Raw genomic sequence first — 20,382 nt, 5'->3', positions numbered from 1 at the left:
ATACTTGATTGAAAATAAACAATAGAATAAGAAGCATTCAATACCTGGATACGCTTAGGTGGTATAATAGTTCCTTTTAACAAACAGTGTCTAATTTATCTTGTTTTGTCTGTTTAAAATGTTTGGTGGGCATGTCTCACAATATTTTCATTTCTTGCTGTAGTTGTGCAGAAGGCAAGCAGCAGCTTTTACGAAGAATGGATTATAGGACCTTGTAGCTGAGTGGCCTGTAGATATGGTGCCATATTTATAACAGAAAAATACAGCCATTTGATTAAATGGAAGGAATTCAAATTGAAGAAACTTGCTTCTTAAAATATTAAGATGTAATTAGCTTAATGGAAATTGGCGAGAAGAATTGACTCAATGTTTCATAGAAATATTTTTCTTAACTTTAAAATCCTCCCATTTAAACAAATGACTGTATTTTTCAGTTATAAATATGGCAGAGTGTCTACTGCCCATTGGGAGCAAGAGGCCTGCTGATTGTAAATGCAACACTATTTAAGTGGGAGAAAATTAAAATGAATACTGAACTTAATCATTAAGACACTCTTCAGTTTAATTTTCTCCCTTTTAAAACCATTCAGAACATAATTTTGTTCTCACTCTCCAATATTGAGCTGACAAGGAATTTTATTTAATATTTAAACACCTCAGTGCTTCGGATCTTCAGCTCTTTGCCCTGGGTCATTAATCTGACTCCAGCACTGTTCATTATCAGTCCCTGCTATCTCCAGCCACCTGAAGATAATATTATAAAATAAACGCAGTCTTCCCTTAAAATGTGACCCTGTGATTATTCATAATGAACTCAAGACTATGAGCTACTCTGAAGGTGTCTGGGATCAACTGGTTGGAAAGATCTAATCTACAGCAATCATACAGTAATCAAATGTTTAGAGAACAGCCATACGAAACTCGTGTGGACCTAAGTAACTAATTAACACTTCTTGGATTGGTAATTTGTTATTTAGAAGATCAGGTACTAAAGTTACTAAAGGTGTCAGTTCTTCAACCTTCACCTCTTCTGGTAGCTTGTCTGGTGCACCTTGATTAACATTAATAACTGTGCAATGTTAGACTCACATTTAAATGAAAGATAACTTTGCAACCTTCACAAGAATTGTTGCTTGATCGTAAGATGTTCAATTATGGAAGAGTAACCACATATGTTTCAAAATCTAAATTGTTTGGTAACAAATTTAAAATAAAAATTGTTGGTTGGTGTTGTCCTGTTACCATAGTGTTTCATAAACAGATGTACTGTTTGCAAATCCTACTTGAGAGTGGTCTTTAATAATAAATGTTCGATAAAGGCCTTTTTACCCATAGTGGTAAATCATTTTCACTTAATGAGACAGGGAATAGTGATACAATTTCATGCATGTCAATGCATGAATACGTTTTGTGTCCTTACTCTTTTGCTTAAAAACGTATCTTTGTTTTGTGTATTTTTCTCAAAGTTAAGTTTTACGAAAGTGAATGTACATTTAGAACTTCTTTTGTCCTGCTTTGCTGACTTTCAGGAAAGGCAACATTATTTGATTAAGTGTTTCATTTCCAGTCAACTTCATGCTCTAACATTTTAGTTGTCAAATGTTGTAAATGTGAATCAATCAGCATTTATAGAGCGCAGGACTGTCACCCCAAAGGCTTTATGGGCACTGGAGTGCAGGTCTCTGTAAAAAAGCTGTCTTGAACTTCTTTCTGAAGTTCGCCAGGGAGGATTCTTGAGGGGAGGGATGGGTGCTAGGTGGCAGGAGGAGCAAAATGACGGGAAGAGGGCAAGAAACGAGCAGGAAAGCTGAAAAGAGGGCAAAAAACGAGCAGAAGAAAGCACAACAGAGGGCAAGAAACTAACAGAAAAGGCAAAAAGAGGGCAAGTAATGAGCAGGGAAACCAGAAACAGAGGGCTAGAAACATGCAGAAAAGTCATAAAGAGGGAATGAAAATGAGCAGAGAAGTCAGAAACAGAGGGCAAGAAACAAGCAGAAAAGGCACAGAGGGCAGGAAACAAGCAGAGAAAGGACAAACAAAGGTCAGGAAACAAGTAGAAAAAAGAAAATTAGAAAGCAGGAAATAAGCATAAAAAGTAAAACAGAGAGCAGGAATGAGGAAAAAATGCAAAAAGAGGGCATGAAATGAGAAGAGAATGCTCAAACAGAGGACAAGAAATGAGAAGACAGGGCAAAAAGAGGGTAAGAAACGAGCAGAGAAAGCAGAAACAGAGTGCAAGAAATGAGCAGAGAATGCACAAACAGAGTACTAGAAACGAGAAAACATGGCCAACGAGGGTAAGAAACAAGCAGATAAGGCACAAACAGAGGTCACGAAATGAGCAGAAAAAGCTAACCAGAAGGCTAGAAACAAGCAGAAAAAGCAAAACAGAGGGCCAGAAATGAGCCGGAAAGGCAAAAAAGGCAAGAGACTACCAGAAAAGGCAAAACGAGTTCAAGAAACGAACAGAGAAGGCATAAACAGAGGGGAATAAATAAGCAGAGGAGGACAAACAGATGGCAAGAAACATGCAAAAAATCAAAACAGAATGCAAGAAATGAGCAGAAAAGACCAGTCAATGCACTTCTCTGCACCAACCTCTAAATCCCTCCTATCTTAATGATAGGTGCACTTGTGCATTTTACAAAAGCTGTTGAGGCTTACCTGCAATTCATATCTATCTTCGGACCTGAGAAACAGCGCAGCAGTAAAGATAGAAGCGGCAGCATTGGCAGGAGCCAAGAGGTAAAGGGCAGAACCCACAAAGGAAAAGTCAGCAACCAGGAAACAAAAGGCAGCAAATGGGAGGCGAAAGGCAGCAAACAGGAAATAAAAGGCAGCACATGGCAGGTGAAATGCAGCAGTAGAGAAGTGCCACAAACAGCTGATGCAATGTGAACAGAGTGACTTTTGTCTTGGTTTCTGAGTATGTGGATATTTTAAGGTGTTATCACTTTAGGAAGCAGTAAGATACTCGAGGCAAGATCAAGAGCTTGACTTCTAGAAGTCATTGCTGGTTTGTCATTTTACCAAGCAGGACTGTAAGAAAATGGGTTAATAGCTGAGAGGGGTGAAACCCCAATTTAAATTATATTTATATTGCTTGTCGGGGTGAATAACAAACCTCACTAAATAAACCGCAGCTCAACCCTCTGGTAGCTATTGCTCACAGCAGACAGGTTTAACTTTAGAGGCAGTGTGTAAGATATTTGTACAGTTCATTAAGTAAACACAACACAAGATAATTCCAAATCTAATTAATAAAAGTAAAGAATGTTTATTAGATAAACTGATACATAAATGAGAAAAAAAGCAACCCGTAGAACCAGAGTTATGATTTTGTAAATATTAATGTCAAGGCCAAAAAACATTATGCGCTAACCGTGGTCAACTCGTTGTCCAAGTCCATACTAAGGGTATGTTTTAAGTCAGATTGCAATGGAGTATGGTTCAGATACAAGGACCAGGTGTGTACGGGTCGAAATATTACCTTGGCATCCAGAGACTTTAGGGAAGTCAGAAGCCTTCAGGGGAACCAGGCAGTAGGCTGGAGACAAAAAGGAGATCGACTTTTTGTGGGCTTCTCTGGAGGAAAAAAGAATAAGCAGTGCAAAGAGACCTGTGTCTCTATATATTGTTTTCTGCATTAACATCAGCTATGGGTTGTCCAAAAAGCAGTTCCCAGCAGGCTTATGTGCTTATTCCACCAAAGCAAAAATTGCTACCGCTGCATTATCATGCAGTGTGTAGGTCTTGGGCATCTGCCAGGCTCCTAAGTGGGAGGCCCCACATGTTCACGAAGCACCACTGGCAGGGTAGCCTGGTCCAGCAGAATGAGCACTTCAACTGTGCAGTCCTGCAGGATTTTCTGGTCTGAGCCATTCCACAGACACAGGAACTGAGGTGGTACTGCTTTGGTACTTATTCGGAAGGTGAGGCATCTGTGGCTAGAATTCCCTATCACAAGAATGAGCTACTTACCTTTGGTAATGCCCTTTCTGGTAGAGATTCTATCTAACCACATATTTGTCACTGACCCACCTTTCTCCCTGTTGTGGAGAATGAACTCATGATGTTCATTAATAAGATCCCAATTTAGAGATCTGCTCACTGTCATATTTTGATATGTATGGGCTTCATGTCTGACAGTGCTAACAGAGATAAAAAATAAACTGATATAAATGTGCAGAGGTGGCACAGATATAGTGGCCATTATGTTACATCATAGGTGCTACAGATTCAACAAGGAGCCACACACTGACCCACAAGGGATTTGCTATATAAAATTCTCTGGATCAAGTGTAGCACCTGATTTAATTACAAGGTGAGAAGTCTGTGCTTAGATAGGGTTTCTACCAGAATAGTCATTACCAAAGGTAAATTACTTGTTCAACAGGAGTGAGTAGCCAGGAGTTTGTGTGTGGTTGGTAATGTGCGAAATGGAGAGTGTGTGTATGTGTGTGTGTTTGTGAGATCTTAAATTGCAGAAGTAAAATATTTAGGCTGTGTGATACACCATTGTAGAATGAGTTTTTTCTTGTGTGTTCATATCACTACGGCTATATTGTGAGAAAGAAACATTTGGGATGTGTGACTAGGATTGTGTTTTTTTAAATATTTAAAATACATTTCTTTGTAGTAAACTTAAAGTAATATGAAGCATAAAACAGATCAGCACACAATCTCACAATTTACATCTTCAAATCTATAAAACAGGAAAACTCCTATTCTGAAATGTTTGCTGTCTGTGCAGATTATTTCAATAAATCTGATGTTTCTTCAGACATTTTGAATATATTCTTTCTATGGTTGTTTTCTTCAAAACTGCTGTCAAACTCACATAATACACCGGCCACGTTTTTGGGAGACAAGTATGTGGATAGCATCCAACTGACGAAAACTCTCAGACATCTCTTCTTTTTTCCCATTATTTGGAAACAGACAATTCATGATTCTGCAAGGTGTAAGTTCTTCACTCATGCTGTGAAACTCAGCAAAATAAGTCATTTGTTTTGTGCAGTCAGTTTCAAAAGGAAGGACTCTGCTCAGAAAATTGTCCCAGTAATTTTTGTCAGTAATTAATTACCGTGTCATTTTTTCTTGTAAGGTAAAAGTGTCTCCTCCATTCAATTTATTTTCTGAAGTTTTTCCTGACACTCTTTAGTCTGTAAAGTTTTACTTGATTTATGTCTACCAAGTTCACATTTCAAAACTAAACTCAATTAAATCTTCTTATGTGGATCAAGATTCTTCCTTATGCTCAAAGAGAAAGGACTAGACTCATCAACATCAACTTTGGTACCAGTGTGATGTTGAAGACGTTGTACAAAAGGTTTCTTCTAAACGGTATTTGCAGAAGTCCAATCTGACAGAACGGAAACATTCTCCTCACACAGATCCGCATTTTGTGCCTTCAAATACTTTTATTAGAGTTTGGTTTCTTCTTTTTTTTTACTTCACCTTATTTAGATTTGTCCACTAGTTATGTTTTTTCAAAATGAAGTAGGTGGTGTCAAAAACAATAAGTATCTTTCTTTCACATAGAAGACTCTGTAGTTTTGTCAACACTGGCAATTGAACTAATCTTGAAGAACCCTATAAACGGCTTCAGTAAATCTCAGATCACTTTTGTGATAAGCTCTATATCAGAAGCAAACTGAATTTCTGCAATATTGTAAGAGGAAGGCACAAAGGCATAACTGATAATAGGCAATAATGCTGCTGGATCACTATTGATTAAATCAGAAGAATTCCCATCTCTGGGATAATTTAGCAAATGAAGGCCTTGCTCTAACTGTCCGTAAATATCCCTTAAATACCCCTGTTTCCATTTTATTTTTCTAAAAGATTGCTTATAAGTATGGATTTCTTCACCATCGGTTAGGATAACCCCTCAGGAACATGGGTAATAGGCCTGGGTGCCTGCATCTCATCAAATGAGTGAGTTAATGTTAACCTTAGATTTGAGGTACTTGGGGCTCATTGCCATCCCTCAGTAGGTCCTCGATTTAACAGCAGTGACACAGATGTAGGAATCCATTTTGCTGAGTATGTTGACTTTGTGCGTTCATATTGCATGCTGAATCACAGACTAAGACACGTTGTCTATGTAATTTATCCATCTCAGAATGACAATTTGTCATTTATTTTTATTGTTTCAGCTCTAAATTCTGTGAAATAGATACTAAGTGAGTAATTTAAAGTGTGGCTCCCTAGCCACCAAACTGCTATTGTGGCAAAGGTGCTGCTTTCACCCACCTGGCAACAGCTGGGCTGGCCAAACTGAAACAAATAACACTTCTAAGGTGCAAACTGCTTTGGTATAAAAAGGTTGTAGAAAGTCTTAACTAGTGGAAATAGAAGTGGAGGTCAAGTAGGCATGCCCTGGACGTTTTCCCTTGCTCTTTGGGGACATTTTAGAGATGTATTGTCCATGACTGCAGTGTTGCAAAGGAGTTTCGGTCCAGAAGTGGTGATGAAATGGCCCTGGAAGACACCCTCAACTGGGTGGCCCCTTAAATACCAATGATGTTGGTGTAGGTCTGTGGAGAGTCTCACTCTATCACAGACAAAGCAGTTGCTTGCTGCTTTCCAAATTAGTAAAATGCTTAGAGAGGCGAGGGGAAGAGATTGTAGTATGGAATACCGAAGTGGGAATATTAACTTCACACAATATTATGACCAAATATCTAGGATCAAAAAATTGAAAAGGTAAGGTAAGAGGTATAGATTTAACTTTTTTAACTTCACACCTGTTTACCTTTAGGATATATATATATATATATATATATATATATATATTGTAAAGATATGTATATGTTCAGTTAGATATATAAATATATACAAGATATTATTTAAGCTCAATATTCCCTCCTTGATATTCTGAAACCACCCCAGTGGAAGGGAATCTTGCCAAATGTTTACCCAAATGCTGGTATTTCACAATTCTGAATGAACACTAATCAAACTGTAGTGATTCTTACACTGCCTTACCTGGGGGAATCTGTACAGACCTAGAATGTGTGCAAGAAGAATTGAGCGTGTAGATCCAGAATCTCCTATGATGGCAGCAGGAGACAAACCTCTCTGACACCGGAAGTTTGGAATCACCTCATCTTGCCCTGAGAGAATCCATAGAGTTCCTTTGAGTGACCACTGAATCATTGTGCAGGTATCGTAGATCTGGAATCCTAGGGTAATGTTAGGTAATATGGTGGAGCAGTTGTTAATCTCTTCAATGGCGAACACCATAGCCTGGATCCATTGATAATTTTGAACTGCAAACCTGGAAAAAATGTAAACCCAAAAGTTACAACACATTGAATACTGTAAGAGTGGAAATATTTCAAATAAACCAATACTGTTTTTTTGTCCATTTGTCATGTGTAAATAATGCCGGTTGTAAATGCCATAAAATTTTAAAAATAAAAATATGATTCACACATGGAAATCATTTGTGCAGATTGTCATGTATTTATGGATTTATCACATTATATATGAAAATACATCCTTCACATTTATATTGTATAAAAAAAAGAATGAATGAGAAGTATGTGGAGAAAAATAGCAAGTTGTTAAAATTGGGAGACATAAGTCATTAAATAAATATTAATTATGCTGAAACATCATTGTCAACAATATCATTTTCTCATGTACATAATAAGGTTGAAAAGAATATTGTTGTTAGTATTATTTGCAAAAAATTGTTATAAAAATATGATTTTAATGTGTTTTAGTTATTATATTAATTGTATGTGTTGCTATTGTTTGAATAATTAGTATACATGTGTTTAAATATAGTTTTCAGGTTGTATTTATAAACACATTTTTATTATTTTATTAAAGTTACAAGTCACATTGAAGACCAACACCAAGCCCTTGTCTGAGGCTGACATCATCCAAGTATAATAGCAACAATGGGTATCATCTCATATGAAACAAATGACATAAATCACACAATACCTCCTCACCATGAGACCATTCCTGCTGCTCCAAACCACTTACCCCATATTTTAATGTGTTTAGTCGGACATTCTTGCAACTCATTAGTTGGTGTCTCTTGCTGGATACCCTAACCCACTCCACTTCTCCTTTTTTTATTTTTTTATTTTTGTATCTCAGGAAAGCATAAAATACAGTAAGCTAAAAACAAGCAATAGTTATCGTAGCAAATCATACATATATTACAGGGTACTGGAAAATCCACCTGTTCTATTGTTCAGTAAACGGGCTCCACGCTTGTGTGCCCCTTTACTTCATCATATGGCCTTTATATTTGTACAGCCCCATCTCAAAATTAAATACATAGAACAGTTTAGCATACCAAGCTTGATATGAAGGGGAATCCACATTCTTCCATTGTGTTGCAATCAATATACAGAGTGTTGCAGTTACCATAAAACAAAAACAAACATGAGTTGGTTCCAGCTGTACAGTTTCAGCACAGCCTAATAACATCAAAGTTGGAGATAATGGGACTGGCCGTGAAATAGTTTTAAGAAAAAAAGATTCAACCCCCTGTTTTAATTTGTTAAGTTTAGTGCATTCAAAGAACATGTGCACCATCTTTCCAGGACCTTTTGCTCACCTTGGACAGTGGTCATTTTCCATTTTCCCCTAGGCAAATAGTTTTGCCGGTGTAAAATATAAACTGAAAATTGTTTTAAAATGTTGTGCTTTTAGATTAGCTGATAAAAACATAGGGGCCGATTAGGATTGCGGTGGCCACCGCTGGCCCGGAGGATGCAGATTCACCACTGCGGTGACTGAAAAGACCCCCCGCCACATTAGGATGGCTGGGGGGTCCGCGGGGGACAGCAAGACCGTCTGCCGCTTTTTCACCGGTCGCCTTCGCGACCGGCGGAAATAGTGCATACATATGGTGGTGGTGTCTGCGAGACACCACCAGCCATATTAAGATGCCCGCGGTCCCATGCCTTTCCACGGCGGCATTGCCACCGTGGAAAGGCATACGGTATAACCTTTGGGGGCCCGTTGCGGGCCCTCAGGATGATGTGGGGATGGGGGTGCACATGGGGGGTACCTATGGTACCCCCCTGCATGTGCATGCACAAAGCGGCAGGCACAAAGCGGCAGGGACCGCCGCTGCCCCTGCGGATGGTCCTTCCACCTCGGGGGTGGCGGACGGACGCAGGTCCGTCCGCCATCATAATAGGCCTCTAAGTTTTAGACAACCAAAGTGATCTAGTTAGGTCAACATCCGCGATCCCCAGTTTGTCTGCCCATACGGCTTTGATTCTAGGTATGTCATCCACGTTGGCCACAAGCATGATAGAGTATATATCCTTAATCGACGACTGTTTAAAAACCAGACACTCTAACAGCTGTATTCTGCCCTTGTTTATAACCTGTGGCACTAAGGATCGGATTGTCTGGATTCCACCTCGTATCTCTCCTGAAGTTCTGTAAATGAGATAACCCCATTCATATTGAGCATGTCACCTATACTATTGATTCCTGCCTGTGCCCATCTTTTTCCCTTTACATCATATAATAGAGCAGGAAAGCTTGATGAGCGCCGCAAAGATATGTATCTTTGTAACTTTGGAATTTTTAAGTGTTTGCACACTCTGTGCCAACAGTTACAGGCGGCTCTAAGAGGCTTAAACTGTGCTTTTTTAAAGTAACTCCCCTGTAGCTGTTTCAAAAGGATCCCGGGTGCTGCACCACCATGGCCAATTTGAAAATAGATGGAGGGGTTTCCTTCTGCCCTCGCAGGGTTGGTTCTACCTTGTACTTAAGCAATATGCCCATTTGCTGCAGCATTATGGCCCAATAATAATATAGACGGTTAGGGGCTGCCAGCCTCCCCTATCTTGCCGTAATGTCACATATGTCATGGATCTCCTGATCTTTCTATAATTCCATACAAATTGTGAAAACATCCCATTTATATTCTTTAAAAAAGTATTTATTGGTTCCAGTGGGATACATCAGAGTAAGTAAAAAACCTTGGGGAACATCGTCATTTTGATCACGTTGCTTCTTCCTATAATAGATAGGTGTAAACTATCTATTTTCCTTAAATCTCTACCTATCTTCTCTATAAGAGGTGCCTCACTAATATCCCAAATGGAGTCGACCTCAGCCGAAATATCCATCCCAAGGTAGGTAGCGGTCTCAGTTTTGCATGTATCCTGGCAGGCCGTATTTTTAGTACACACTATCCTAGTCTTGTCTGTATTCAAGCCATACCCAGACTCCTTGCCAAATTCTAGGGTCAGCTCCTCAATCCTTGCTAATGCACCTGTTGGGTCAGGGGTGATGACAGCAATATCGTCAGCATGCGCTAACACCATGTTTTTAAACCCACCAATACTGTGCCTTGCGGACCTGTTCCTTCTATATCACACCTAGTGGTAACAACAATTCAAGCGAATACACCTGCCTGGCATTCCCCACCCTCTACCCCTCTCTTATATCTCTTCTTTTCACGCTCTTGCACATGTCATTTACTCTCTTCACAATATAATTATGCAGTCTTGTTAATAGTTCTGTTTCTACATTCTTTAAGTTCTACAATTTTATTCCTACACTCCTGTTCTTTAGACCTAGAATGTAATGCTACCTCATTCATAGAATGTGTGTAATAAATGTATTCATTGTTTTGCTGACAATCCCCACAACTGATCCAAAAATGCACCTATACTTCGCTATGTTTTTTATCTTGTAGTGTGCAGGTGTCTTGCACCTTATATGTGTCTCCTCTTTACTTATGCCTTGACTACAAAACAATAAACAAGTTTTAATTAAAAAAAAAAAGTATTAATATCCTTAGAACCCTGTTGGAGGTTTAATAAAACAAAGATTGCTACTTGTATAAACTGCCTCTGATCAAATACTGCTTTAAATTGCTTGAAGTAAGTCACATGTTGATGAAGCCAAGGACTCTTACTGAGGACTAAAGGAGCACCCATGGAAATGTAAGATAAAATAAAACCCTCCTTAGCAGTGTCTGTCGGAGCGTGGATTAACTGGAGCCAAAAAAGAACTGGTGGAAATGTTGGTCTCCAGTGGATTGGTCAGTCAGTGCCAAATTAGAATTCTGAGCAGAGAGGATATCATGACTGCTGCTGCATTGACTGTAGGGTTGAGCTGGATGAGCTGGGAATGGGATTACTGGACTCGCCCACTGTGGTACATATTTGGATTAAAAAAGCTGAGTCATTAGACTCACTCATTACAGGTCATATTAAATCATCCTAAATATTAGGAAGGGCCTGTGTCTTGATTTTCAAGGCACTGTGTTTAGAACTCATGTTGAAGAGTCTAGCTTCCTGGCAAATTTTCAGAATTTGAAGGTGTCTGAAGACAGTCTTGCTTTCCTCCCCCATAAGGTACCATCTCCAAAGTGTGAGCAAGCACCAGCAGCAGAGCTAAAGTAACACTTAAAGTTGCCTAAAATAGTTTGAAATAGCGCTATGCACTACTTTGTGCTACTTTGCATCAAGGGACATACCATGGGTGGTACATGGGCAAATTTCTATCTACTAAAACTTGTAGACAAGGATTTGGCCCCCATAAAATGATACCTTCTAAAGACAGGTAAAACAGTGGAGTGACGTGTATATAGCTCCACCTTTTTAAAACTTTGCATGTGTCCTTTATTGTGCAACACACAAGAAATGTGGGTAAAGTATAAGGCATAGTTTTGTACTGGATGGGTCCTTTTCCAGTACAACACTATTCCTGACAAAATTGATACACCCATGGCCCGTGGTGCAGGGATGTGTGCCTTGGTGCATAGCAGTCTAGATTGTACCACCATTTTAGTAGATGTAGCAGTGTTTTTTCTCATCCTTTTACGCAACACAGTGCAACAATGTAGGTTGCTGTTCTCGTTCCAAAACATAGTAAATCTGCCCCATCATTCTTAATACAACTTGAATTTCATTTGCTGCCCCCACTGACAGTTTGTGTCAGAATAGTCATGCAGCCTTGCTATTTTTTTTCTTAATGGTCATATGCTTTCATATGTCTGAGCAGTTAAGAATACAAGAATGTTGTTACTCACAAATGGTAATTTTCTTACGTTTGGCATGTGGCCGTCAGAGGTTCCTCTTGAAAGGTAATTTCTCCTTGCATCGCAACAATGTGGGCTGGGAAGATACCACCAATCATGATATCTCCACCTCTTGAGATGCCGCTGGCTTGGAGTGGGAGATGCTGGCACCTGGAAATTGTGCTTCTGGCAACAGACACCACTATCAAAGAGCAGAAAAGCCAACACCGCACAGCTCCCAGGCAGAAGATATGTTTCATGAATATCTTTAATATCATGCTCACAGTAGTGAGGACAAATGCCTTGTCCATTGCCCTTTCAACTCCAACACCATCCAAACTTTGTGCAATTTTTTCCATTAAAGGGCTAGTCTCTGTATCTAGCGGCAAGAGACCCAGATACCAGTCAGACATTGCTGTATGCACTCCCATTGATCCTGAACCCCACACTTCACACCCAGAATTAGTAAATCCTGTACATCAACAGTAAATTAAAATTTGGTGCACAGCAGAAAAAGAATAAAAAAATATACAAAAGTAAAAGACATTGAAGTCAATCTATAAAACCCTCATCTCTAGTTGGTTATTGAATACTCAATTTCTTTGCTTAAAAAAGCACACTATCATTTTGTCAATTTTGTCATCTGTTTTGTTGTCTGCACAAGGTTTAATGACATCTTTTTTAAAATAAAGCTCAGAGCTTTTGTCAAAAGGTTCATTCTTCTGGCTCTTACTCTGTGGTAAATGCATATTCAACTCCTTTAGTCACATTTATAAAGACAGAGCCCTCTGGAGAGGTGCAAGGAATGGCACAGGAGGTGGTAGTAATTGTTGCACATCATGCATCGGTTCCAGGTGATAATTGCTGTTGTGGGAGAGAGAGCGCAATTCACAGAGCACACTCCAGTCATAGACCATCTGGGGAATTTATTAACAGAGCAGCAGAAACTCCTTCACTCTGAATTAGCTTGATACTTCAATATTCCTACATACAATAATGTCAGAGCATGGTGTAGGATAAGTGTTTTTGACAGGTGTATTCAATGACATATGTTAGAAGTGGGGTTCTCTAGTTGGCAGAGGTAGGTACCTTTGTCCAAATAGGGACCTTTGCTTCTAGTCAGGGATTAGGGGGATACACAAACTAGATAACCCCTGCTCACCCCCTTGGTAGCTTGGCATGAGCAGACAGGTTTATCCCAAAGGCAATGTATAAAGTATTTGTACTCCAAACACACAGTAATACAGTGATAACACCAGAAATGGACACCACACCAGCTTAGGCAAAAATAGTATCTTAATCTAAAATCAACAAGACCACAATGACAAAAAAACAGCATACATTTAGTAAAATAGCTCTTTAAAACAGTTATTTCCAAAATAAAGTGTGGAGAAGACAAATAGCTCCACCTGGGGCTATTACAACGTTGTGACGGCAATAAATCCAAAGTACGGCACCGACCGTGAGGTGCGCAATTTCGGGCACGGAGTCAGAGCGTTGTGGGGGTGAGGCATACGTGGCAAGGTCGTGGCCAGATCCCTGGATGCCACGGGGGAGGTGAGGCATTGTATCCGTGAGGAGGCGACATGTTGAAACCAGGACAGGGGAATCTAGTTGCGTTGGCAGTGAGGCATCGGTTCCGGTGAGGCGATGTGAAATCAGTGAGTTTGTGGAGTCACCATCGGTAGTTATCGGAACCCCAATACCAGGATACAGGCGCTGCTGAAGATGGAGTCAGAGCAAGCGCTAGCATCGAGAATGCCACTAACTGCAGTCATCGGCAGGTGTCGAAGAGCATCGGAGCTGCGGTGCTGGCCAGGCGGTGCGTCATGTACTTCCCGAGCGGTGCCCCTAGCCTCAGTGCAGGTTGCGTCTTCTCAGCAGAGGTGCTGATGGCATGAGAGATTCCTTTTCTTACTTCTTTCAAGTTTCTTTCAGCTACAAGCAGCAGGAACAACCTCCAGAGGCACACAAATGGCAGGTCAGAACTCTCAACAGTATCGTTTAGGGAGCTGGGGGAGAATTATTTCTTTCCCTGAAACTTCAGAACAGGAGGTCTGCACACACAGGCCCTTGGAGATTCTTCTTCAAGCAGGTTTCTCAGCAACGTTCCAGTCTTTGCCCTTTCTTTGGCAGAAGCAGCAACTGCAGGACAACCCCACACAGCACACAGTAAATGGACAGTCCTCTTCCTCATAGCTCTCCAGCTCTTCTCCTTGGCAAAGGTTACACTTGAGTCCAGAAGTGATCTAAAGTTCTGGGTTTTAAGGTCCACTACTTATACCCTACTTTGTCTTTGTTCTTCTTTGTGCAAGGGCCTCTGAGTCCAGTCAAATCAAGTTCTGTCCTTACTGGTGCAGTATGACTCAGGTGGTGGAGACAGCATTGTGCAAGGGAGACAGTTCCTATTCAGGTGCAAGGAAAACTCCCACTACTCTAAATGCAGTCAATGTCTATTCAGCTCAGCTCTGAGTCATCCAGGAAGGGCCAGGCACACCTCAACCCCCCAGTGGCTGTCTACAGTAATTGCACAGCCCCATCCCCTGTCACTCCAAAACCAGAGAGTCAATCCATAAACAGGCAGAGGCACACAAAATGGTTAAATAAGAAAATGTCTACTTTCTAAAAGTTGCATTTTCCAAAACACAATTTAAAAACCATCTCCACTAAAAGATATGTTATTAAATTCTGAGTTCAAAGAGCCAAAACTTCATTTCTCCTTCTTGTCCCAATGCAAAGTTATACCTGTAAGATGTTACAAAGTATCTCCCATGCTATTCTATGGGACAGATATCCTTTCAATAGTGAAAAACGAAATTGGCAGTATTTCATTACCAGAACATGCCACACACACCTGTACATGTCCTACCTTTCACATACACTGCAACCTGCCCATGGGGGTACCTAGGCCTGCCTGAGGGGTGTCTTATATGTAAGAAAAGGAAAGATTAGGGCCTGGCGAGTGGTTGCACTTGCCAGGTTGACATGGCAGTTTAGAACTGCTCACAGCCACTGCAGTGGCAGGTCTGAGATACCTTTTCAGGGCTATTCATATGGGTGGCACAATCAGTGCTGCAGGCCTACCAGTAGCATTTGATTTGGAGGCCCTGGAACACTCAGTGCACTTACTAGGGACTTACCAGTAAATCAACTATGCCAATCAGGGAGAAACAATTGTAATAACAATTTACACAGGGAGCACTTGCACTTTGACACTGGTCAGCAGTGGCAAAGTGCCCAAGCATCTAAACCAGCAAAAACTAAATCCAGCACAGCATAAAAAATGCAGGAGGTAGAAACAATAAGTCAGGGGAAACCACAACAAACATGCCAAGTCTAACAACATGTAACCAGTGATCGTGGGCAGTCACTGGTTTCTAACCACACTAGACTGCACCCTGCAATGACACAAAGGCGTAACAAAGCAATAGTGAAAGCATACCTGTACTATGATGACTAGTAAGAGCAAACAATGATTAGCCTAAGACTTGCTGAAGATTCAAGAACAGGAATTTATTCCCTACATAGTCAGAAATTCTCCCAATCTAGAGTTTTCTGTTCCATTGTGGTGGCTCACCTACATTGGCATACTGAGAGTTGCCTAACAAAGGAGAGAGGGAGGAGGAGGATAGGAGACTGCTCTCTTAACATTCTGCTGATGTCTGACAGTAAGAATTCAACTGAGCAGTATACATTTGCACAGAAGGATACATTCAATAGTGTGCCACATACTCATGAACAGTGTGTGGGAGTGTGCAAGAAGCAGGGTTTGGGCAGGGACCTACCAATGTTTCCAAGTCTCACACTATGAAAAATGTGTGCTTTGAGCTCGATGAAGGCCCAACACTAGATCTCCATTGCCTCTCACTGGCGGACCCTCTCAGCATTTTGACCACTGAGAGGAGGAGGTAAGGACCAAGGTGAGATATTAAAAGGACAGCAGCCATTGTTGCATGCACCTGTCCCTGTTCTTTCAGCTGTGCCTTGCTATCTGCCTTAGCAAAATAAATAGTTAATGGACAGAATGCTGTACAATGCAAAGATTCACCCCCAGTCACAAGGATATGGGTTTAATCCATCATTCTTTTGCCACCACACCACCCTAGTTTGGACCCAGCCATATGCAAAGTAGTCTTGACCCTGTTCCTTATGGGAATAGTCCAGCCCGGACTGGCAAGTCAGATCCTCCCTGGACCGGAAACAAGCATCCTGGGACCGGTTTCAGGGCATCATCCTTCATCAGCCAGGCTAGCTTGAATCCAGTGGTGCAGTGAGCACAGGGCCCATGTCTGGGCATACCCTTCCCACTTAGGGTGACAAATGCAAAAGAAACAATTGATGGATGGAATCCTGGACAATGCAAACATTCACCCCCAGTCACAAGGATCTGGGTTTAGTCCATCATTCTTTTGCTCCCCACACCACCCCACTTTGCACCCACCCATATATAAATCAGTCTTGACCCTGTTTCTCATGGGAACAGTCCAGCCCAAACTGACAAGCCAGATCCTCCCTGGACCAAAAAAATAACATCCTGGGACGGGTTGCACTGAAGTCAGGCTATCCTGGCTGATGAGGGGGTGAAAACTCAAAACTGATCCTAGGATGTCTATTTCAAGTCCACGGAGGACCTTGGTTGGCAGTTCGGGCTAGACTGTTCCCATTGGGTACAGGGTCAAGACTGATTTGCATATAGCTGGATTCAAACTGGAATGGCATGGTGAGCAAAACAATTATGGATTTAGGCCCAGATCTCTGTACTGGGGTGAATGTATGACAGACTGATTTGCATATAGCTGGGTTCAAACTGCAATGACATGGTGAGTAAAAAAATGAGCAAAGAAATGATGGATTTAGGCCCAGATCTCTGTACTGGGGTGAATGCATGATATTGTTCTGCATTCTGTCCATCAATTGTTCTTTTTGCATCTGTCACCCCGAGTGGGACGGGTATGCCCAGACGTGGGTCCAGTTGTCTCCATGCCACTGGAGTCAAGCTATCCTAGCTGATGAGGGGTGAAACCCAGAAACCAGTCCTAGGATGCTTCTTTCCAGTCTAGGGAGGACCTGCCTTGGCAGTTTGGGCTGGACTGTTCCCACTGGGCACAGGGTCAAGGCTGATTTGAATATGGCTGGGTTCAAACTAGAATGGCATGGTGAGCAAAAAAATGATGGATTTTGGCTCAGATCTCTGTACTGGGGTGAATGTATGACATTGTTCTGCATTCTGTCCATCAATTGTTCTTTTTAAATTTGTCACCCCGAGTGGGACGAGTTTGCCCAGACGTGGGTCCCGTGCTCTTCATGCCACTGGAGTCAAGCTATCCTGGATGATGAGGAGTAAAACACTGAAACCGGTCCTAGGATGCTTGTTTCCAGTCCAGGGAGGACCTGGCAGTTCGGGCTGTACTGTTCCCATTGGGCACAGGGTCAAGACTGATTGTTATAAGCAGGTATGATTCTTTATCGGAAGCATATTATCAATGAAAATAAACTTTTATTTGTTTAGGCCTATAGTGGTTAATAATAATCCATACAAACTAGAGACAATACTTGGAAAACCAGCACTCAAAATCATATTTTTGCCTTGAAAAATAAAAGACTCATTAAAAGAATTACATTTCTAAAAAGCCCATGTATTTAAAAAACAATCAATTAGACATGGGATTGGATTTAACACTTATTTTATTACAATTACTCCATGAAGCAAGAAAAGAAAACTGTTTAAAGAGTAACTGGCAAATCACAGATTACGTAATTTCCTCACAGTAGTCCCTAAATATGCAGTGAATGTCAATGTTTCATCAGGTTCACCTTGAATTCCACCTACTACATGTAAGGAGATGGCCCATGACATTTGTTGGTGAGATCATGGAGGGGATTTGATGAGAAGAGGTACAGGTGTTTTTCTCAAAGATCTACCTTTCATTCTTTATTGGTGTTTTTCATTAGCAAGTAAAACATCACACATCGAAACACATGGCAAGTGATTTACAAATAACAGTTTGCACATTCAGCAGATGCATTGACTGGGTTGATGGCTCTGGGCAAGTAAAAAGTACTCACAGAAGGCCTACTACTAAACCGGATATTGGATTGTGATTGCATTCATATAACACTTACTACCCCTGATGAGGCATTGAAGCGATTTTTGGCAAGCAGCATGCTACTCCGAAACCCAAAAATAATTAGTGGGGAATTAGAATAAGGAAATATGAAATTAATTTGAGTGGTGGACATGAGTCTGTTATTGGGGTTGAAAAGGATAGTGGAGGGAAAGAAGAGGGAGGGGCTTCCATTTATATAGCTCCTAGTACCTCTTATGAGGCATGAAAGTGTTTTTTTGGCGAGAGCACGCACAACCAAAGCAAAGGTGCAGTGTGATCTTGCCAACATATCCATGTAAATGAGATATTAAGCAAATGATAAATGTATCGAATCAGAACTAATAGAATGGACAATATCATATGTGTCTGTCAAGAGATGTAGTCGGGGTAGTCAAGGAGAACAGAACGAGAAAAGGATGTATGGAATGGTTTCCCCTGCAGGAATGGGGTCCCTTGCAAGTGTAATAATGATATAGGGGGCTTCACAAGCCATCAGGGTCACAAATTGCAAGACAGCAGCCTGGCATGCTACCAATAAGGCTAGCAAATTGCACCTACTCCAGTCGGTCGTCGTATTTGGATTCCTCTGCTAATTTGAGCCATAACACAACCACTTTCCTGGCACTCTGAAGTTTCTGCAAGCCTCTGGCCTCTCTTCTGTGCAGAGTCCTACTCTCTACCTGTACCCACTTCATAGTGGCTTGACCCCAGGCCACAACTGAGGAGGGGAATACAGTGCTTAATTTGTAAAACAATAACTGCCAGGGCCATAATGGGGGGGGCACTGCAGTATGCAGCATCCATTGCCCCTGTCATCGCTGCCAATGACAGTACCAAAACAACTACTAACCATCTCTCTCACCTGTGAGTGCGACAGTTCAGATTATTTCAGGTCCCCAAAGCTAAAGGAATGGCAGGGGAGGCAAGTATTTTTTATGTATATTGTATTCATACACAATCGTTGCTCATCTCTAAGTTAGATGAGCAGCACTACCATGTGGCAGACTGTCATAATTGTGGTGATGACAATTGAGGGCGTAACCGAGCGCCGGAAAACAATTAAGTGCCGCTGCTGAAATTAAGCACTGCGAGTGCAGACTTCCATTTAAGGTGATTGCCCGCTTGGCTACTGAACAGGCAAGGACTAGGAATCTAGAGGCTTATTTACAAGCCCTTGTGCCACTTTTGCATCACTTTTCCCATGTTAAAAGTGATGCAAAAGTGGCGCAAGGGGCTTGGTGATCCTCCCCCCAGTTGCTTATTTGGTATTCTCCCACAGAGCGAGCAAAACTCCCGAAAGTCACAGGCAGATGATCCAGTGCTTTCCACTACCAGTTTTTTTTTTACTCCTAACTAAATATACAATCAGGGACAGACAGTCCCATACTGTATGACAGCAATCTGCAGCGTGCACAGGAGACATTAACACTAGTAAAGAGTTTATTAATTTTCACAGGGGAGAGGTATGCCCTGTGTAAAATATAGAACTGTATTAGTTTACATTTAGCATTCCACATGACTATATTCTGATATTCTATTGCTCTGGCCAGTTCCTTGGCATGAGCTGATAACTAAGTGCTGCTTCCTATGTTTCTTGTTCGGCTTGTAATGGAGCATGCGTGGAATTTTGAAGGGTTCATAAAACCAGCAAATGCATTTCCTGCTGATTCCCATCAGATATATTGGTTTGATCATAGAGTGAGTGTCGGGCTCTTTATCGCCTATGGATCATTTGGATTAAATGATTTGGGGCAGAAGTGCATTTTGTAAAGAATTGGCCTTCATGGAGTGTAAACTGGTCCCTGAGCAAGTGGATGGGTAACAATGGGTTGTCTTAGAATAGGTCACCTAGTGTTGTCAACTAGCTCCCAGTGGTGCAAGTCACTGGTGGCAAAGAGCCTTTGGTATTTGGGGAGGCTGAGTTAGACTATAACGGGGCATAGGAGGTCACATGTTTAGTAATCAGCAAATTTCAAATGAGGCATCTCGGCACTGCGAACACTAGGCGGAAGTAGGAGCACCTAGGGTTAATGCTCAGGAGCAGTAACTCATAAACTTTTGCAAGGCTCATGAGCCAGCCACGGAGGACAGACAGACAAATGACAAGCCATTGGAGCTGTACTGCTAAGAAATAGTAATCGAAGTTAGGGGCCCTGGTGAACTGGGTGGCGCAACTTAATAGGGGGACCCTATGGAAGCCATTACACTAAATGAGATCCCCCAGGATTACATCCAACTCTCTGAAGAATTCCT

The 20,382-nt window shown here is 41.3% G+C and overlaps 1 protein-coding gene across 1 annotated transcript in view; it reads right to left on the bottom strand.

Annotated features, from left to right (window-relative positions):
- The window catches only part of LOC144797872 (extracellular calcium-sensing receptor-like), an 87,245-nt gene extending 74,810 nt beyond the window's left edge, over positions 1-12,435 (bottom strand). Inside the window, exons 1-2 of the mRNA XM_078668675.1 lie at positions 12,053-12,435; positions 6,994-7,285 (exon numbers count right to left, since the gene is read on the bottom strand). Coding sequence (XP_078524801.1) covers positions 6,994-7,285; positions 12,053-12,435 — 675 coding nt within the window. The remainder of the gene's footprint in view (positions 1-6,993; positions 7,286-12,052) is intronic.
- Between the last annotated feature and the right edge of the window lie 7,947 nt (positions 12,436-20,382).

This window comes from Lissotriton helveticus, chromosome 12 (genome assembly GCF_964261635.1).
Source record: "Lissotriton helveticus chromosome 12, aLisHel1.1, whole genome shotgun sequence".
NCBI lineage: Eukaryota > Metazoa > Chordata > Amphibia > Caudata > Salamandridae > Lissotriton > Lissotriton helveticus.
This window is presented reverse-complemented; position numbering and strand designations above follow the sequence as displayed.